The sequence below is a fragment of the Fringilla coelebs genome, assembly GCF_963513975.1.
Source record: "Fringilla coelebs genome assembly, chromosome: 30".
NCBI lineage: Eukaryota > Metazoa > Chordata > Aves > Passeriformes > Fringillidae > Fringilla > Fringilla coelebs.
Window position 1 is genome coordinate 439,528 of NC_140056.1, and position 20,866 is coordinate 460,393.

Consider the following 20,866-nt stretch of genomic DNA (forward strand, 5'->3'; position numbering starts at 1 on the left):
AATCCCGGGAAATCTGTTCCTGGGTGATTTGGTGCTCCTGGGGTTCCCTCCTGGAACAGAGCAGGTTTGGAGGTCGGAGGGTTCCCCAAAATCTGCTCTTCCCGGAGCTGTGTTTGCACTCGGGGTGGAAGGGGAGGTGTTGGAGGGGCAGGAGGAGCCGCCCTGGTGAGGGATGTGAGGCATTCCCCAAAATCCCCCAAACTGTCACAGGCACGACCAGTTCATTTCTCCAGCAAAAACCTCCACATTTCCATTAAAAATAGAGAAAACCACCCAGGGGGACCGAGCTGCTCTCCATGGCAGGGTCCCCACGCTGCTGAGGATTAGTTAAAATTAATCCAGACATAAAATCACGGATCCAGCCCTGGGGAATGAGGAAATATCTCCGGGTTTATGGCCCCTGCAAGGAGCTCGCTGGAGCTGTCTGGGCCCCGGGAATGCCTCTGACGAGCCCGTTTTTCATCGCGGCTGTCAGGGAAGGCTCCGGGCAGGAGGGGGAGCGAGGAGCCGCGGCCGCTCCTGGGGCGAACAAAGGCGGGGACAGCCGGGAGGGCGAGGAGGGAGCTCCGTGGGCTTCTCCATCCCAAATCCTGCAGGGCCGGGCTCCTCCCGAGGCTCCCGCGGCCCTCGGGCACCCCTGGAATCCCCCCGCGAGGGTTTTTTGGTGTTAAACCTCTTCCCAGATCCCGCCGGGAGTGCGTTTTTATGGGATCAGACCTCGCTGGGCTCAGGGAGCCGATCCATTTTCCCATGTGCTGGGTCGAGATGGTCCTGCCTGGCCATGACTCCGGAATTTTGGCTGCCCGGTGCCCTCGAGCCCCTGGATGTGCCCATCACCCATCCCACATCGGGGGATTTTCCCCTCTGTCCCCCACCCCCGGCACGACCTCAGCGCTTCCAGGGGGAGAATTCCTGGAGGATTTGATTTATCCCTCCCCAGGCTCCTCTCCAGAGAGGGGAAGCTCTCGGTGAGGAGGAAACAGCCGGAGACAAAGCGGGAGGGGATGGAATAAAGCTGGAATAAACCTTGGGGTGCTGATCCCACAGGGATGGATCCCAGAGCCGATTCCTGCTCCAGCCTGGCCCTGGTGCCACCAGCCCTACCCGGGCTCCCGAGGGGCTCCCCGAGATCTGATCTGGGGAAAAGCTGGGATTTGGGATTTGGGATTTGGGATTTGGGATTTGGGTGGGTTTAATGCCCAGCCTCAGGTCTGGGGATGTTTCCCAGCACATCCCTCGCAGCTCCGGGGAAATCCGGGAATGCCAAACTCCAGAGGCAGCGCCGAGGGCAGCTCTGCTCCCGCTGGCTCCAGGGCAGGGATCTGTAGGATTTTGGGAATCCCAGCCCAGCCTGGCCCTGCTGGCTCCAGGGCAGGGATCTGTAGGATTTTGGGAAGCCCAGCCCAGCCTGGCCCCGCTGGCTCCAGGGCAGGGATCTGAAGGATTTTGGGAATCCCAGCCCAGCCTGGCCCTGCTGGCTCCAGGACAGGGATCTGTAGGATTTTGGGAAGCCCAGCCCAGCCTGACCCTGCTGTCTCCCCCCAGGTCTCCGCCTCCATGGAAGCAGCTCCAGCACCCAAAACCCCACAGGAACCTCCCTGGAGAAAGGAGGGAATGACCCCCAAACTCCCCAGAGCCCCAGGGACCCCAAAACCTTTTGGGATGAGCCCGGGGGAGCCGCAGCAGGAGCTGGTTTGGGCCTTGGGACGCTGCTGGAAGAACTCGGGGCTGATTTACTGCGGGCTCAGGTAAGGACCCGTGCCCAGATCCCAGCTGCTCCCGCAGGACTGCCGGGAAGCCGAGCCCTTCCCAGAGCTGCCTCGGGCAGGAACATTCCTCCAGGATGAGGGGAAGAAGGGCTGGAGCCCCCAAGGAGCCCCCAAGGACCTCGGGGGTCCCCCCATGTTCATCCCGCTCCGAAGGCTCCGTGCGGGGACGATCCCATGGATGGAATTCCTATGGATGGTGATCCCATAGATGGAGCCCCATGGATGGTAATCCCATGGATGGAGCCCCATGGATGGATTCCCCATGGATGAAGCCCCATGGATGGAGATCCCATAGATGGATTCCCCATGGATGGAGCCCCATGGATGGTGATCCGATGGATGGTGATCCTATGGATGGATTCCCATGGATGGAGCCCCATGGATGGATTCCCCATGGATGGAATTCCCATGGATGGATTTCCCATGGATGGAGTTCCCATGGATGGATTTCCCATGGATGGAGTTCCCATGGATGGATTCCCCATGGATGGAGCCCCATGGATGGAATTCCCATGGATGGAGTTCCTATGGATGGATTTCCCATGGATGGAATTCCCATGGATGGAGTTCCCATGGATGGATTTCCCATGGATGGAATTCCCATGGATGGAGTTCCCATGGATGGATTCCCCATGGATGGATCGTGAGGACTCGGGGGGAATTGGGGGCTGCTGGCCCCCCCAGGCACCCTTCATGCACCCATGGAAGCTCCCAATTCCTGGGGATTTCTCAGGAATCGAGGCTGGAGACGAATTTCGAGATTTTGGAGCCATTTCAGGAACTCTGAGGGGGTTTGGGATCTTCTGGGGGTGTGGAGAGGCTGGAGAGGGGATGATGGAGGTGTTGGGGTGCCCAAAGCAACCCCAATAAAGCCCAGGGGGAATTTTCCAGGGTTCAATCCTTGTTTTTCCTAGGGAATGGCGCTGCCGGGTCTCCCCTGCGCCTCCCTCAGCTGCGCCGCTTTTATTGGAATCAGGCAAAAAAAAAAAAAAATCAGTTTTTTTGCCTGTTACGGCAGAAAAAGAGGGGGAAAATCCCTTCCAGGGAGGCTGCACCAGGCCTGAGCCCCCCGATATCCCATGGGAGAGGAATTCCAGTTGTGGTCGGGTTTGGGGCGCACCAGGGAATCCACGGAGGGGCCACAGGAAGGCCCAGAGTGACTTTTTCTACCCAGTTCCCAATTTTGATGTGCAGTGGGAGTGGATTCCCCGCTCCGGGGAGTCGGCTGCAGCCTTCAAAAAAATCTGGAGGTGCTTAAAAAAGTCAGAATTCCATTAAAAATGGGGCTGTGGTGGCTTCGTTCGGCGCCTCACGGGAAGGGTTTTACAGCTGAGAAACAAAATCGCCTTCAGAAGTTAAAACCTTCTCTCAAAAAATAATTGATTGTGCTTGAAAAATAAAGGGCAAAAACTTATCTGTGGAGTGAGACTCCGGCGTCCAACCAATTTTTTTTTTTTTAAAGGTGAAATATATTTTTTAAAAAATATTTTCAAGTATTTAGGTGCGTCTTGTTTGTTTTTAAAAAAATCCCTGCATTTTAAATGAGCAAAAAAACCTTTAAATGAGCTGAAAGCCCTTAAAATGAGAAAAACATCATCCTAAGGACCCTTCTGACCCATTTTGGGGGGGAAAGGCCCCAAAAATCCGTGCATGGTGGATTCCTCCGGGTAAATTCCAGCAGGATAGAGCTTGGGAGGTCCCTCCACCCCCCCCAGGACCCCCCCCCGGGACCCCCTCCCTCAGCCACACCAGGGGTTTTGATTCCTTTTTTTTCCTTTTAAATTTTGTTTTTGTTTTTTGTTTTGTTTTTATACAAAATCTCCTCCCGCCGCCACCGCTGGAGCTGCCCCACGCCCAGCGCAGCCACGGCTGTGTCCCATCTGTCCCCAGGGCTGTCCCTTCGGTCCCCACGGCTGTGTCCCCTCCATCCCCACGGCTGTGTCCCTTCTGTCCCCAGAGCGGTGTCCTCTCTGTCCCCAGGGTGTCCCCTCCGTCCCCAGGGCTGTGTCCTCTGTCCCTTCTGTCCCCAGGGCTCTCCCCAGGGCTGTGTCCTCTCTGTCCCCAGGGCTGTCCCCAGAGCCCTGGGACAGGGTCTGCTCCTGCTGGGAACCCTCAGGGTGCAGGGAAGGCGTTTGGGGAAATGGGAAATCGGGGTGTGGAGCTCTGGATCTGCCCCTGTCACCCCAGGAGAGGGACGGGGACAGGGACGGGGATGGGACAGGGACCGGGATGGGACAGGGATGGGGAGAGAGGCTGGGGACAGGGGACAGGGACTGGGACAGGACTGAGGGGGTTTGGGCATCCCTGGGGATGGGAACTGGGGAGCCAGGGCTGGGGAGGGGCTCAGGGGCTGGACCCACACCCAGGCAGGGCCTCGGGGGGCTGGGAGGGGCTCGAGGCACTCGGCAGGAGGGGAAGGTTCCCAAAATTCCCCCGGGAAGAGGAGTCGGGGTCACATCAGGGCTGGCAGGGTCCAGAGTGCAACCTGGGCAGGAGGGACCCCCGGGCACTGCCCACCCCGGCCCCGCTCTGCCCTCGCTGGGGGGCTCCAGACAGTCCTTGGGGGGCTCCAGACAGTCCTTAGGGGGCTCCAGACGTTCCTTGGGGGGCTCCAGACGTTCCTTGGGGGGGCTCCAGACATTCCTTGGGATGCCCCAAACCTTCCTGGGGATGCCCCAAACCTTCCTGGGGAGGCTCCCGAGCTCCCGGCCCCAGCCCTGCTGCTCTGTGCCCGTGCCCAGCAGGGCGAGGGGAGCCAGGGAACCTCTGGAGAGGGCAGAGAGATCCCATCCCGTGGAGCAAACCCCTCCTGGGCTCTGGGAGCCGTCCCCAGGCTGTTCCGTGCGTCCATCCCAGCGTCCGGCCCTTCCCGCTGAGGAGGGTCCCGGGGTCGGGGTCAGCGCCGCAGGGCTGGGGGGCTTCACCCCCCTCAAGGGGTCCCAGAATTGGGGGTGGGGGGGCTGTGGGCACGGTCCAGGCCCGGGGGTCTCCGTGGTCCCGTCCTGTGGGATGTGGGAATGTCCCTTCCAGGAGTCCAGGCCTGCCCAGGGCCTCGGGAGCGAGGGGCACAAACGGGATCGGGATCGGGATCGGTGTCACTGGTTCATGGGCTCCTCCTGCCCCACGAGGGGCACAAACGGGATCGGGATTGGGATCGGTGTCACTGGTTCATGGGCTCCTCCTGCCCCACGAGGGGCACAAACGGGATCGGGATCTCCAGGGGCTCCGGCCGTGCCGGGGACTGTCCCCAGGGTCACTGGTTCATGGGCTCCTCCTGCTCCTTGAGGGGCACAAATGGGATCGGGATCGGGATCGGTGTCACTGGTTCATGGGCTCCTCCTGCTCCATGGGCTCCTCCTGCGCCCTGCGAGGGAACCCGACAAGTCAGGGCCCACATCCCATCCTGCGGGGACAGGGACGCAAGGGAGGGGACAGGAGGGGACCCTGCTGGCAGGGCTGACACGCCCCACCCCCAGGCAGGAGGGTTTGGTTGGGTTTTCCTTTGGGATGAGCCCAGCACGGGGTTCCCAGGAGGGTTTGGTTGGGTTTTCCTTTGGGAAGGGCCCAGCACGGGGTTCCCAGCAGGGTTTGGTTGGGTTTTCCTTTGGGATGAGCCCAGGACGGGGTTCCCAGGCGGGTTAGGTTGGGTTTTCCTTTGGGAAGGGCCCAGCACGGGGTTCCCAAGAGCCCAGAACCTCATCCAGGGTGGGGACACAGCCCTGCCCTGCTGCCACCCCCCGGCACAGGGCACTCCTGGGACTGTCACCTCTTCTCCACCATCACGGCCACCGAGAGCGACGCCAGGGCCGTGACGGTCTCCACCTCGTCGGCCTCGTGGTGCTGAGCCTCGAGGAAGGAGCAGCCCAGCTTGGAGGCGCAGCGCTGCACGGCCACCCAGTATCGACCTGCGGGAGGGGACAGCGGGCTGGGGACAGCGGGACAGGGTGGCCCCGGACAGGGAGAGCCCAGGGACAGGGATGGATGGCCCGGGACAGGGATAGCCCAGGACAGCCTGGGACAGGGAGAGCCCAGGGACAGGGATAGCCCGGGACAGGGACAGCCCGGGACAGGGATAACCAAGGACAGGGTGTCCCAGGTCAGGCTGTCCCAGGTCAGGGTGTCCTCCCAGGTCAGGGTGGCCCAGGCCAGGCTGTCCCGGGTTTGCACTCACTCTGGACCTGGATCACGGCCTCCAGTGAGCGCACGGCGTTGGCGTTGGGCTTCTGCCTCAGGCTGTCCTCGGGGAGCGGCTCCGGCTGCGGGGACAGGGGGGACAGGGGTGGCAGTGGCACAGGGGGACACGGGGGGGACATGGGTGGCAGTGGCACGGGGGACAGGGGGGACATGGGTGGCGGTGTCACGGGGGGACCCGGTGGGGTTCGGCTGTGCCCAGGCTGGGCTGGTGGCACCGGCTCAGTGCCACCCTCACCTCGTGGCCCAGCAGGGCGGACACGCAGGCCTCGGACGCGTCACAGATGGCCGTGAGGTCGTGCCCCCCCTCCAGGGCCAGCACCACGGCCCCCCCCGCCAGGCTCATCAGCTGCTTGGTCATGTAGCCAAAACCTGTGGGACACCAGGAGTGTCACCTCCCTGCCCACACCTGTGGGACACCAGGAGTGTCACCTCCCCCTGCCCACACCTGTGGGACACCCAGGAATGTCACCTGCCCCGCCCACACCTGTGGGACACTAGGACTGTCACCTCCCCCTGCCCAAACCTGTGGGACACCAGGACTGTCACCTCCCCGTGCCCAAACCCAACCCCAAAATCTCCCGTGGCTCCCCCAGGAGCGGCCGCCCCTTCCTGGGGGCCCAGCCCGGGTGGGAGGGGGACACCCCGGCCCAAGGGGGGGACACCTGACCCCAAGGGGGGACTCCTGATGACCCCAAGGGGGGGACACCCCGGCCCGAGCCACCTCCTTACACTTGGCAGAGACTTTGTAGCCCCCCAGGGGGGGCGGGTGGCCCTCGGCTGCGTCGAACCCGGCCGACACCAGCACCACGTCGGGGCAGAACTCGTGGGCAATGGGCATCACCACGGTCCTGGGGAAGGATGGGGAGGGGTCAGCCCCACGTGGGGAAAGGGGATGGGGAGGGGGGTCAGCCCCAGACAGGGGAAAATGGGGATGGGGAGTGGGGTTAGCCCCACTGGGGGAAAGGGGATGGGGGTGAGGTTTATAAGGGGAAAGGGGATGGGGGTCAGGTTTATATGGGGGAAAGGGGATGTGGGTGAGGTTTACATGGGGGAAAGGGGATGGGGGTCAGGTTTATATGGGGGAAAGGGGATGTGGGTGAGGTTTACATGGGGAAAGGGGATGGGGGTCAGGTTTATATGGGGGAAAGGGGATGGGGGTCAGGTTTATATGGGGGAAAGGGGATGGGGGTCAGGTTTATATGGGGGAAAGGGGATGGGGGTCAGGTTTATATGAGGGAAAAGGAGATGGGGGTCAGGTTTATATGGGGGAAAGGGGATGGGGGTCAGGTTTATATGGGGGAAAGGGGATGGGGGTCAGGTTTATATGGGGGAAAGGGGATGGGGGTCAGGTTTATATGGGGGAAAGGGGATGGGGGTCAGGTTTATATGGGGGAAAGGGGATGGGGAGGGAGTTCATCCCCACACAGGGGGCAGAAGGGAATGAGAAAGAGAGTCAGCCCCAGCCAGAGCAGGGCACACGGGCATGGGGACAGTACCTGAAGGCAGCCAGGTACTCGGGGTCCCCCATGGGGGGGTCAAGCCCCCCAGCCCAGGCCACGTTGACGTTGAAGCCCTCGCCGGGGCCAGCGCCCACCTGGGAGGGAGCAAGGACAGGGTGAGGCTCTGGGGGAGCCAGGTAGGGGTCCCAGTCCCCTGTCCTGTGCCATGGGAAGCAGTTTGGGGGTCCCAGCCCCCTGTCCCATGCCATGGGAAGCAGTTTGGGGGTCCCAGCCCCCTGTCCTGTGCCATGGGAAGCAGTTTGGGGGTCCCAGCCCCCTGTCCCGTGCCATGGGAAGCAGTTTGGGGGTCCCAGCCCCCTGTCCCGTGCCATAGGAAGCAGTTTGGGGGTCCCAGCCCCCTGTCCCGTGCCATGAGAAGAAGTCTGGGGGTCCCAGCCTCCTCTCAGCCTTTTGGGGGTCCTGGCCCCCCGCCCGGTGCCACAGCAGGGTCAGGACCTGCGGGATTTTCCTGCCGTTCCCATCCATCTCCATCCCTGTGCTGGGCAGCCCAGGCAGGGTCAGGGGTGGGAAAGGAGCCCCCAGAGCCCTGTCCCTGCTCAGCCCCCGTCTCCTGCTGTGTCCTGCTGTCCCTCTGTCCCCTCCTGCTGTGTCCTGCTGTCCCTCTGTCCCCTCCCACCTCGTCGGGGGCTCCGCTGCCCGGGAAGAAGTTGCCGTCGTCGTGGCGGTGCAGGGAGATGTAGAGAACCTCGGGGTCCCTGTAGAAAATCTGCTGGGTCCCGTTGCCATGGTGAACGTCCTGCAGGGACGCCCAGAGAGGATTTTGGTTCTGCTGGGCAGCCCCAGAACCGCAGGGAGCCCAAAGCAGGCGGGGCCGGGTCCCCCGGGCCAGGGTCTGCTCCTGCTCCCCAGTCCTGAGCACACTGCGGGGCTCCAGCCACGTTCCCACAAGATCTGGGGCAGGAACTGCCCCCGAGGACATCCTGGGGACATCCTGGGGATGGAGGGACTCACCCAGTCCACGATGAGGATCTTGCTGAGCTTCCCCTTCTGCTGCAGCTGCCTGGCAGCGATGGCCACCGAGTTAAAGAAGCAGAATCCCCTGGGAAGAGGGGTGGGAGTCACCTCCGGGCCCTTCCCGAGCTCCCCCTGGGCAGGGCTGGCTCCCAGGGGGGTTTTGGGGTGGCTTTGACCCCGGGAGCTGTTTTGGGGCTCCCCAGGTGCCTCAGGGAGGGAGGGGCCTTACATGGCCGTGGAAGGATCCGCGTGGTGTCCGGGCGGCCGCACCACGGCAAAGCCGTTCTGGGGACAGAGCAGAGGCCAGCTCAGAGCTGCCACCCCCAGGGGGGACACACCCCATGTCCCCAGTGCCACACAGTCCTGGGACCCCCGGCCACGGGGGACACAGCCCTGGGACCCTCAGCCATGGGTGACACCACCCAGGGACCCCCAGGCGTGGGGTGACACCACCCAGGGACCCCTGGCCATTGAGTGACACAGCCCTGGGACCCCCAGCCATGGGGTGACAGCACTCAGGGACCCCTGGCCATGGGGTGACACCACCCAGGGACCCCAGCTGTGGGGGACACAGCCCTGGGACCCCTGGTCATTGACTGACACAGCCCTGGGACCCCCAGCCATGGACTGACACTGCCCTGGGACCCCCGGCCATGGGTGACACCACCCAGGGACCCCCAGCTGTAGGGGACACAGCCCAGGGACCCCCCAGGCCAGCCCTACCTTCAGCTCCCTGGTGGCCACCTTGAAGGCCAGCTCGGTGACGCTGCCCGCCGCCCAGCGCGCGGCGTTGGACGAGTGCAGCTCGTTCCAGATGGTGTCACTGTCCACCTGGGGGGGGACACGGGTCACAGGGGGACACAGCCCCCGGGGACAGCAGCCACGGCCTCACCCAGCAGGGGTTGGTGTCCTGTGCCAGCCAAAGGTGACAATGGCCACCCCGCGCTCTCCTCCCTGCCCAGCCCCCTCCTTTACCTGATTGATCTCATTTTAGTGTTTAACCAAACATCAGCAGCACGTCAGGGCCGGAAAAGTCAGAAATCTCTTCTGCTGGGGGCCAGGTGTGAGCTCCCCAAGCCCGGGGGGACAGCTGCAGCCCCGGGGACAGAGCAGGGAAAGGAGCAGAGCAGGGAAAGCAGAGCTGGCGCCCAGCACGGCGGGCAAGGAGAGGAGCAGAGCCAGAGGAGGCAGCAGGAAGGCACCGAGAGAGCCCCTTCCTGAAAGAGAGAGACAGGACAGGGACAGGGACAGGACAGGGACAGGGACAGGGACAGGGACAGGGACAGGACAGGGACAGGAGGAGAAGAGGAGGCAGTGAATGCAGAGAAACCAGGAGAGAAAGCTGGGCATGGAGAGGCCTCAGAAGGGACCAGCTGCTGTCCCTGTGTCACTGCTGCCCTCCCTCAGCAGGGACCCCCTCCTGCCAGCCCCTCGGGGGGCTCTGCATCCAGGATCCCCTTGCAGAGTGGGATGCTCAGACACCCCCAGGGACCCCGAGCTGCTGTGATCCAACACTTCCATCAAACACCCCCACCCAGGCTACCCAGAGGCTTCAGGAGCTGCCCTGAGATCCTGAGGGGCCAAAAAGGAACAGCCCCACCCAAAGGGCAGAGCAGGGACCCTGAAACCCAGATCAGGGATTCAGCAGGGACCCCGAAACCTGGAGCAGGGATTCAGCAGGTGTCACTGTCCCTGAAACCCGGAGCAAGGGTGGAACAGTGACTCCACACCCCAAAACCCAGAGCAGGGGTGGAGCAGTGACCCCAAAACCTGGAGGAGGGATGGAGCAGTGACCCCAAAACCCAGACCAGGGATTCAGCAGTGACCCCACACCCCAAAACCTGGATCAGGGATGGAGCAGTGACCCCAAAACCTGGAGCAGGGGTGGAGCAGTGACCCCAAAACCTGGAGCAGGGATTCAGCAGTGACCCCAAAACCTGGATCAGGGATTCAGCAGTGACCCCAAAACCTGGATCAGGGATGGAACACTCACCCCCACGCCTCCGCAGGGCAGCATCACAAACGTCCTCTGGGACAGGATCCCTGTGGAGAGAGAGGGGCCAGCAGGGACTCAGGGCTGGGAAGCAGGACTGGAGTGGGGGGGCCAGGCTGTGCCAGCACCCCGGGGAGCTGCTGGGAGCCCTCCCCAGCCCCAGGGGAGCCCTCCCCACCTGCCCAGGGTGGGACCCACCTGCCAGCTTGCCGTTGTCCAGTTTGAGGCGGTTGAGGGGGTTGGTGCCGTAGAGCAGCACGTGGCGCTCGCTGTGCACGCACTGCAGCTCCTCCAGGGTGGCCTTGCGGCCCCGCAGGCACTGGGGGACACGGCTGTCACCGGGGGGACACCGGGGATCCCCCCGCCCCACCCCGCCCCGCCCGGCAGGACCCCCGGCGCTGGAACCTGAGCGGCCCCAAATCGCAGCTGGGGAGCCAGAGCCGGCCCAGAGCTGGGTTTTACTAGGCTGGGCCTGGCAAAGCTGGCTGGTTTGGGGGGGATCAGCCCCTCCCTGTGCCCACCGTCCAGCAGAGCCCCAGTGCCGGGGGGAGATGGGCACAGCAGGGAAACCACCCAGGACACGGTGACAAACTGGGGGAGGAGGGGAGGGATGGCATCGGGAGGGTGGGGTGGGGTGGGATGGGATGGGATGGGATGGGATGGGATGGGATGGGATGGGATGGGATGGGATGGGGTGGGATGGGATGAAGTGGATGGGATGGGATAGGTTCAGGAGGGATGGGATGGGACCAGAAGGGATGGGATGGAATCAGGAGGGATGGGATGGGACCAGGAGGGATGGGATGGAATCAGGAGGGATGGGATGGGACCAGAAGGGATGGGATGGGACCAGAAGGGATGGGATGGGACCAGAAGGGATGGGATCAGGAGGGATGGAGGAGGGCCCAGCCCTCCCAGCTCACCTCGCAGCGGCTGCGCAGGCCCCGCTCCTGCAGCCGGGACCAGATGCTCTGGATCCTGCCGGCGTGCTCGGGGTGGTTGCTGTTGTCCCCGCAGGAGCACTGGTGCTTCAGCATCACCGAGTCATAAACCAGCCCTGCCAGGCCAGAGCTGCACCCTCAGCTCCTCTGCGGGGGCTCTGACACCCCAAATACTGACCAAAATCCCCCCCAAACCACAGGAGATTCTGCCCCCAAACCTGGGAGATCCTGCCCCAAACCATGGGAGATCATGCCCCATTCCTGGGAGATCCTGCCCCCATTCCTGGGAGATCCTGCCCCAAACCCCAGGAACGCAGCCAGGGGCCAGGTGGGCGAACCCTGCCTGGAAAAGCCCCCCACGATAAGGAGAGGGCCCCCCCGGCTCTCTCCTGGCGCTCCCGAGCCCGGGAATGACCCGGATCGAGGTGGAGCCGCCCCAGGACGCCCCCAGGTCCCCTCCTGTCCCTGCCCAGCGGTGACAGCCCCCAGCGTGGCCGTACCTGTGGTGAAGTGAGGCTGGGGCGGCTGCTCCTGCACGGGCAGGGCCAGCGCCTTGGCGTCCTGGGCAGGGAGGGACACGGTGGCCGTGGCCGGGGACGACTGGGCCCGGGACAGGGGCCGGTGGCCGGGGGGCAGCACGGGGGGGTCGGCCAGGGGCTGGCGCTTGAGGAGCTGCTGCTGCACCCGCTGGAAGGAGTCCCACAGGAGGGCCTGGGGACAAGGACAGCGTCAGGGCACGGGGCAGTGTCCCCAGCACGGGGGACAGGCGACAGAGCCCTGCTTGGTGTGTCCTGAGCTGGATCCAGCGGCTGCTCCGGGCTTGGAGCTGGCACAGGACAGGACAGGATGGGACAGGACAAGCAGGACAGGACCAGGCAGGACAGGACAGGACAGGATGGGACAGGGTGGGACAGGACGGGACAGGAGAGGATGGGACAGGACAGGACAGAACAGGACAGGACTGTCCCAGCATCTGCTGCTCCCTGCCGGCTCAGCCCCGCAGTGACAGCAGCGATGGGACAGAGCCGGCAATTTGGGGACAAAGCCCGGCAATTTGGGGACAAAGGTCCAGCAAACTGCGGACAAAACCCGGCAATTGGGGGACGATGCCCGGCAATCTGGGGACAAAGCCCGGCAATTCGGGGACGATGCCCGGCAATTCGGGGACATGCCCGGCAATTCGGGGACAAAGCCCGGCAATTGGGGGATGATGCCCGGCAATCTGGGAACAAACCCCGGCAATTTGGGGACGATGCCCGGCAATTCGGGGACATGCCCGGCAATCTGGGGACAAAGCCCGGCAATTGGGGACGATGCCCGGCAATCTGGGGACAAACCCCGGCAATTTGGGGACGATGCCCAGCAATCTGGGGACAAAACCCGGCAATTGGGGGACGATTCCCGGCAATCTGGGGACAAACCCCGGCAATTGGGGGACGATGCCCGGCAATCTGGGGACAAAACCCGGCAATTCGGGGATGATGCCCGGCAATCTGGGGACAGAGCCGGCAATTCGGGGACAATACCCAGCCGTGCTGCCACCAGCGGTGGCCGCAGCTCTGCCCCTGCCCCTGCCCCTGTCCCTGTCCCAGCGAGCTGCCCCAGGCTCCAGGCAGGCACTGTCCGGGCCGTGTCCCCAGGGTGTCCCCAGGGTGTCCCCAGGGTCCCCTCCCTCCCGTACCTGCTGCAGGACCAGCTCCTCCTGGGGCTGCCCCAACTTCTGCGTCCTCTCGGGCTCCTTGCCGCTGCTGCCGGGCCGGGGGGGCTCGGCCCGGGCCCGGCCGGGCTCCGCAGCCTCGGCCTCCGGGAGGGCCCCCTCGGCCTCCATGTCCTCCGAGGACGGGATCTGCCGCAGCCGGGGCTTCTCGCTGGGCTTGGCCATGCGCTGCAGCCGGGGACAGCACCACGGGGGAGAAACACATTGCTAGAAAGTTCCTCGGGTCTAACGAAGGGCTCACAGAGTGGATATTTGTATATAAACCTAATCTCTGTGTGTGTGCATATATATATGTATACACATAAACTTACATATATTTTTATATATTAAAAATACTGACTTAGAAATGTTAGAGAATAAGACAGACGTTGTTGAGAGAAAAATGAAAGTAAAAACAAGTTTTAAATGATAGCTATATTATATATTAATGATATATAAAAATTGTATATTATACATTATATATAGTATATAGTATATAGTGTATAGTATATAGTATTTAGTATAAAATCGATACTGTATATATATGTGTATATATATGTCATATGTCATGTATCATGTATCATGTGTCATATTATATAGTATATATTATATTGTATATTATAGAATATATATGAAATGTTATATGTTATATATTATATATTATGCATTAGATAATATATATTATATAATATATTATGTAATATATTATGTAATATATTATTTAATATATTATATAATACAGATTATATTATATAGAATAGATATTATATATTACATGTCATATGTTAATGTTATATATTATATATTATATATTATATATTATATATTATATATTATATATTATATAGTATATAGTATATAGTATATAGTATATAGTATATAGTATATAGTATATAGTATATATAATATACTATATATTATATAGTATATTATATATTATATTATATATTATATGGTATATAGTATATGGTATATAGTATATGGTATATAGTATATATTATGTTATATATTACGTATTATATGTTATATATTATGTTATCTATTATATATTAAAAACAAAACAGAAGTTTTGAGGCAGAAGCCAGTCCTTCCCCACCTCCTTCTGCACAGGTTCAAGCAGTGTTTTGCAATGGGACAGACAGACAGACAGATCAGTGGATTCCCCCCGCTCCGGGTGCCCACCCGGGTCTCACCTTGCCCAGGTGCGCCTGCTGCCGCAGCCTCTCGAGGAAGTGCGCGTGCTGCTGCTGGGCCAGCAGGTGCTGCTGCGCGGCGCGGGGGCTGGGGGGCAGCGGCTCCGAGCGCGTCCGGCCCAGCGGTTTGTGCTGCGCGGGCAGCGCCAGCGGCGGCGCCAGCGACAGCGGCACGGGGCCCAGGCCCGGCACTGCGGGGCGCGGCAGGGTTAGAACAAACAGGCAAAAGGGTTTTTTAAAAATAAATACATTTTTAACAATTAAATTAAAATTAATTACAAATCAATTTTTAAAAATTCCAATGTATATATTAAATTATATATAATAAATTATATATATAATACAAAATACAATTATATATGTAATCACATATAATAAAATTATATATATAATAAAATTATGTATGTAATAGTATATAATAAAACTATATATAATAAAATTAGATATGTAATACTATATAATAAAATTATAGATATAATAAAGTTAGATACGTAATAATATATAATAAAATTAGATATAATAAAATTATATATGTAATACTATATAATAAAATTATAGATATATAAAATTATATATGTAATAAAATTATATATAATGAAGGAATATAAATAATAGAAACCGTGATAATGTATTAATTCATATTAATAATAAAATATTAATAATGTAATATGAAGATATAATGTTAGTTTATATTGTACTATATTTTATATTATAATACAAAATAATAAAAAATAAAAATAAATAAAAATAAAATTTCCTGTGGTGAGCAGTTTGGTAACAAAACCGATCCATTCCCAGCCTGGATGCCACTGCCACTGTCCTGCCACTGTCCTGCCTCTGTCACTATCACTGTCCTGTCCCTGTCCCTGTCCCTGCCGCTGTGGCTGTCCCCGTGTCCCCAGGCAGGCACTCACCTGCCACCAGCGGCGCGTGGGTGACCGAGGGCTCGAGGATGATGACGGGCTGCAGCCGGGGGGAGAGGGTGCCGCCGGCCTCGTGCTGCTCCAGGCTGGCCGGGATGAAGAGCGGCGGGTGCGAGCCCGGGAGCACCGGCCCGTTGAGCACCGGGACCCGGTGAGCCAGCCCGGGCAGCGCCCGGCGCTCGGCGTCACCCTGTGGGGACAGGGACAGGATGGGATGGGGACAGGGATGGGATAGGGACAGGGACAGGGACAGGGATGGGACAGGGACAGGGACAGGGACAGGGACAGGGACAGGGACAGGGACAGGGACAGGATGGGATGGGGACAGGGATGGGACAGGGACAGGGACAGGGACAGGGATGGGACAGGGACAGGGACAGGGACAGGGACAGGGACAGGGACAGGATGGGACGGGGACAGGGACAGGGACAGGACAGGGACAGGGATGGGACAGGGACAGGGACGGGAGCACCGGCCTGTTGAGCGCTGGGACCCGGTGAGCTGGCCCGGGCAGCGCCCGGCGCTTGGCGTCACCCTGGGGACAGGGACAGGATGGGATGGGGACAGGGATGGGACAGGGACAGGGACAGGGACAGGGACAGGGGCAGGATGGGATGGGGACAGGGACAGGGACAGGGACAGGGACAGGGACAGGGACAGGGACAGGGGCAGGATGGGATGGGGACAGGGACAGGGACAGGGACAGGGACAGGGACAGGGACAGGGACAGGGGCAGGATGGGATGGGGACAGGGACAGGGACACGGACAGGGACAGGGCACCGGGAGGGCACAGGATTGTCCCCGCCGTGCCCGTGGGCAGCGCCAGGAGCCCCAAGCCGCAGGGGAAGCCCCGCAGGGACGCAGGGCTGGGGCCCGAGCCAGCACCTACCCTGGCGCCGGTGGTGGCCGGCAGCCCCAGGGTGATGGCCGGCAGGGAGGCCGCGCTCTGCAGGGCCAGCTGGGCCAGGGAGCTCTCCTGCATCAGCAGCCGCTGGGCCAGCGGCGCCTGCAGCAAACAGGAGCCGTCAGAGCCCCGCTCCCAGCCCGGGCACACGGGGACAGCCCGGGGACACCCACGGGACAGGACAGCGCTGGCACAGGGACAGGCGCCCTGAAGGAGGGCGGGGGTGGGGGAAGTGCTGGGCTGGGGAGAGCATCCCGGAGCAGGGAATGCCAGGGCATCCCAGGGAATGCCAGAGCACCCCAGATCATCCCAGGGCATCCCAGGGAATGCCAGAGCACCCCAGATCATCCCAGGGCATCCCAGGGAATGCCAGGGAATCCCAGGGAATGCCAGAGCACCCCAGATCATCCCAGGGCATCCCAGGGAATGCCAGAGCACCCCAGATCATCCCAGATCATCCCAGGACATCCCAGATCATCCCAGGACATCCCAGGCCATCCCAGGGCACCCCAGCGTGCAGGGAGAGGCAGCTCCGGGCAGGGGGCTCGGGGCTGGGGTGCTGCCCTCCCCCTGAGCCCAGAGGGGTCCCCGAAGCCCCTGGCTCACCTCGTGGGCCCCGCCTGGGGTGGCGGGCAGCGCGGCGTGCTCGGCGGGCAGGCTGTCGTTGGGAGAGCTGCAGCCTGACACGGGGGTGCTGCTGCTGCTGGGGGACGAGTCTGGGGGAAAAGGATGTGGGGTGAGGGCACAGCCCCCCCAGCCCCTCCAACCTCTGCCCCCCACCCGAGGGGCTGAATCCTCCTCGGAAGGCAGCACTCCATGGTGGGAACGCTCCATGCCACACCTGGGGCAATTCCAGCCCTGCAGGTCCAGCCTGGGCCCCAAAAGCAGCAGAAGCAGCTGCAGCAGCACCTCCAGGCTCCCCAGTCCCACAGCAGCACCTCCAGGCTCCCCAGTCCCACAGCAGCACCTCCAGGCTCCCCAATCCCACAGCAGCACCTCCAGGCTCCCCAGTCCCACAGCAGCACCTCCAGGCTCCCAAATCCACAGCAGCACCTCCAGGCTCCCCAATCCCACACCAGCACCTCTCAGCTCCCAAATCCTCAGCAGCACCTCCAGGCTCCCCAATCCCACACCAGCACCTCCAGGCTCTCCAATTCCACACCAGCACCTCCAGGCTCCCCAGTCCCACAGCAGCACCTCCAGGCCCCTGGGGTGGACACACCAAGCCCCGGTGTCACTGTCCCCAGGCAGAGGTGTCCCTGTCCCAGCCCCGGTCCCCAGGCCCGTCCTCACCGATGGCGTCGGGCGGGCGCCTCCGGAGCGAGGGGGGCGCGCTCTCCTTGCGGGTCAGGGGGTTCTTGCGCCGCTCCAGGCACTTCCTGGGCTTGCACCGAACCTTCAGGTTGGGCTCGGACGCTGTGGGGACAGGGGACAGCGCTGGCCCCGGCTGGGTGGGCTCTGGGGGGCCAGCGCCAGCTCCAGCCGGGGACACGGGGACATTCCCGAGGCTTGGAGGGACAGGGGGACATTCCCGAGGTCTTTAGGGACACAGGGACATTCCCAAGGCTATGAGGGACACAGGGACATTCCCGAGCCTTGGAGGGACACAGGGACAATCCCAGGGGGTCTTTAGGGACACGGGGACAATCCCGAGGCTTGGAGGGACACAGGGACATTCCCAAGGTCTTGAGGGACACGGGGACATCCCTGAGGCTTTGAGGGACACGGGGACATCCCTGAGGCCATTCCCGAGGCCACGAGGGACACGGGGACATTCCCGAGGCCATTCCCGAGGCCATCAGGGACATGGGGACATTCCCGAGGCCGTACCTGTTTTCCGCAGCGGGAAATGCTCGGGGGTGTCAAGGGAAGTGCTGGGCACAGGGGACAGGAACGTGCTGAGCATGGCAGGGGAGGGACCCTCGGGCTCCAGGGGCTCCAGAGACCTGCGGGGAGAAGCCAGAGCCCCTTCCCAGCTGCCCTGGGCAGGTTTGAGGCAGGGGCAGATCCTTCTGGGGCAGGTGCCTTACCTGTAGGGCAGGGCTGCGGCGGGGGCGTTGCTGGTCCTCTCCAGAGCCGCCTGCTGCTTCTTCAGGATCACCTCGGCCAACTTCTGCTTCACCACCGTGCTGGCCACGGCACCTGCGCGGCCACCACGGTGACCCCAGGGGGCTCAGAGCTGCTCTGAAGGGTCGCTGCAGGCAGGACCCCGACCCCGACCCCAGAGAGGCACAGCTGGCTCTGCTCCCATCCCGCTCCCCGCCTGTCTGTTTGTCCCAGCAGGGACACTCCGGGATCTGTGCCGGCATTCGGCACCTCCGAGCACGAGTTAATTAACTGATTAATAATTAATTAGGTGCGATGTGGAGCCACGTGCATCCCAAAACTGGGAGGGAGCCCCCGGCGGCTCCTCCAGCGCCGGCACCAGAGGGCGCCGGGAGACCGCGGCTGGGAGGGGGCTGCAAACCCAGCCCGGGGGGCTGCAAACCCAGACTGGGGGCTGCAAACTCAGCGTGGGGGGCTGCAAACAGCCTGGGGGGCTGCAAACCCAGCTTGGGGGGCTGCAAACCCAGCCCAGGGGGCTGCAAACCCAGACTGGGGGGTGCAAACCCAGCTTGGGGGGCTGCAAACCCAGCCCGGGGGCTGCAAACCCAGACTGGGGGCTGCAAACCCAGCCTGGGGGCTGCAAACAGCCTGGGGAGCTGCAAACCCAGTCCAGAGGGCTGCAAACCCAGCTTGGGGGGCTGCAAACCCAGCCCAGGGGTCCCACGGGGGTCTGTCACCTGAATGGGGTCTGTAACCGGGGTCCCCAGAGGGGTGGCAGCCCCGCTCTGTGGACGCTCTCCCAGCCCTTTCCCCCAGGGGAAGGCAGAGCTTGGTCTGGCTGAGGGCAGAGCCCCCCGAGCCCCCTCCCCTGAGCCCCCCCGGCACAGGCAGCCCTTACTGCGCTTGCTCTTGTCCTTGTTGAGGATCTGCCGCAGCTCCTGCTCCTGCTGGCCCGGCTCAGCCTCGCGGTGCGGGGACTCCATGGCCACCTGTGGGACAGGGCCATGGGCATGGGACCCCAAACCCCCCCTGACCCCTCCATGGCCACCTGTGGGACAGGGCCATGGGCACGGGACCCCGAGATCCCCCTGAGCCCCCTGAGCCCTCCCTGGCCCCAGGCAGGGGCAGACGGGGACAGAGCAGTCTGGGACAGTCCCTTGCATCACTCTGGCTGATGGGAACGTGTGAAGTTGCTCCATCACAACAAACCCGACACGTTTTTGTCCCCAGGGACGCTTTGCTCTCCCCGGGGACGTTGTAAAAGTCAAAATCTGTCTGTCCCCACTCGCTGCCTCCTCTCAGGGAGTTTGGACACGTCGGCCGTGTTGCAACACGGCAAAAAAGAAATCTTTGTTGAGTACAGAAGGGAAAAAAAATCTATGATAGGAGGGAAATCCCAACTGATCCATGGAACTGACTCCTGCCCTGAGCCCGGAGCAGCCCTGGGGACAGGCAGGGGATCTCGGTGCCTGAAGGTGGTCACACCTCCCTGGATGTGGCCACAGCTCCCTGGACACGGTCACAGCTCCCTGGGCACGGTCACAGCTCCCTGGATGCGTCCTCCCACCTGCCTCCCTCTGAAGCCTCCCGGAGGAGCCATCCCGGGACTGGAGGAGCCATCCTGGGACTGGAGGAGCCATCCCGGGACTGGAGGTGCCATCCCGGGACTGGAGGAGCCATCCCTGCCAAATCCCGCTGGATTCTTGTGCCAATGGACCCTGGCAGTGAATTCCTGCACGGTGCAGGAGCCGCGGGTGGCTCGGGGAGCTCGGGGAGCTCGGGGAGCTGGTGACACCTCCCAGGAAAGCCGAGTGCCGCCGCCCCGGCCGCACCCCCGGGGCAGGGCAGCAGCCGGGAGGGGCAGTCCCGGCCCCAGGGATCCTCTGCAGCCGCTCTGGAGCTCCAGCCCTGGAATTGGGCCTGGAATTGAGACACAACCCCTCCACCTGCCTCCCCAAGCAGCCTCCTTGCGTCACAGAGGTCCCTGGGCTGGCTGGAAACCCCTCCAGATGTTCCAGCTCAGGGAAAAGCTGGAATTCACCTGGGAATGTTATTTTGGTGCTGGGATTTCCAGCCTTTTCCTCTGAATCCCTGCCCAGAGAGGGGAACTCAAATCCAGCCCTGATTGTGGGACTGCTGTGCGCTCTGGGGACAAAATCCACCCTCCAAAGTGCCCAATCCCGCCCCAAACCCTGCCAAGGTTGGGGTGTGTGCCCCCCCTGCCCCGTGCCGCACCCTGACGTGCTGGTGGGCGAGCTGCTCCACTTGCTGCTGGTGCAGGCTGGCCAGGAAGAGCTGGTGCTGCAGCTGCTGCTGCTTCAGGGCCAGCAGCGCCGTGTCCTGGGGCTTGAGCAGGCGCTGCCCGATGCGCAGGTCCATGGGGACGGCCTGGGGCACCCGCGGGGGGCTCACGGCAGCTGTGGGGACACACAGAGGGACACGGCTCAGTCACCTGCCCTGCCCTCCCCCGGCTGCTGGGGAAGGGGGTTCCTGGAAATCCCACTCCTGCAGAGGCTCCAGGGGCTGCAGGTGCCTCCCCCGGGCATCGTGGTGGAGAAGGGCTCTGGAGTGATGTTCCCTGCACAACCTCCCTGAGGGGTGAAAGCAAAACAGTGACCCGTGGGGACACCAACACAGTGCCAGTTACACACCTGAAATTGGCCATTACACCCCTAAACAGTGCCAGTTACACACCTGAAATAATCTGTTACACACCCAAAACACAGTGCCAG

General features: G+C 61.4%; 1 protein-coding gene across 7 annotated transcripts in view; it reads right to left on the bottom strand.

Moving 5' to 3' along the window:
* Positions 1-3,523: 3,523 nt before the first annotated feature.
* The window catches only part of HDAC7 (histone deacetylase 7), a 61,253-nt gene continuing 43,910 nt past the window's right edge, over positions 3,524-20,866 (bottom strand). For 6 of the 7 annotated variants that reach the window (XM_084223422.1, XM_084223423.1, XM_084223425.1 and 3 more), the window contains exons 2-25: positions 20,370-20,551; positions 19,033-19,123; positions 18,119-18,230; positions 17,919-18,034; positions 17,382-17,504; positions 16,695-16,804; positions 16,074-16,190; positions 15,175-15,373; positions 14,261-14,451; positions 13,053-13,256; positions 11,872-12,082; positions 11,354-11,487; positions 10,629-10,749; positions 10,431-10,480; positions 9,161-9,268; positions 8,667-8,722; positions 8,435-8,522; positions 8,100-8,219; positions 7,460-7,557; positions 6,693-6,811; positions 6,199-6,332; positions 5,941-6,025; positions 5,536-5,674; positions 3,524-5,133 (exon numbers count right to left, since the gene is read on the bottom strand). In XM_084223422.1, coding sequence (XP_084079548.1) covers positions 5,088-5,133; positions 5,536-5,674; positions 5,941-6,025; positions 6,199-6,332; positions 6,693-6,811; positions 7,460-7,557; positions 8,100-8,219; positions 8,435-8,522; positions 8,667-8,722; positions 9,161-9,268; positions 10,431-10,480; positions 10,629-10,749; positions 11,354-11,487; positions 11,872-12,082; positions 13,053-13,256; positions 14,261-14,451; positions 15,175-15,373; positions 16,074-16,190; positions 16,695-16,804; positions 17,382-17,504; positions 17,919-18,034; positions 18,119-18,230; positions 19,033-19,123; positions 20,370-20,551 — 2,954 coding nt within the window. In that variant the 3' untranslated portion in view covers positions 3,524-5,087. The remainder of the gene's footprint in view (positions 5,134-5,535; positions 5,675-5,940; positions 6,026-6,198; positions 6,333-6,692; positions 6,812-7,459; positions 7,558-8,099; positions 8,220-8,434; positions 8,523-8,666; positions 8,723-9,160; positions 9,269-10,430; positions 10,481-10,628; positions 10,750-11,353; positions 11,488-11,871; positions 12,083-13,052; positions 13,257-14,260; positions 14,452-15,174; positions 15,374-16,073; positions 16,191-16,694; positions 16,805-17,381; positions 17,505-17,918; positions 18,035-18,118; positions 18,231-19,032; positions 19,124-20,369; positions 20,552-20,866) is intronic. The other variant, XM_084223426.1, reaches the window with a different exon arrangement.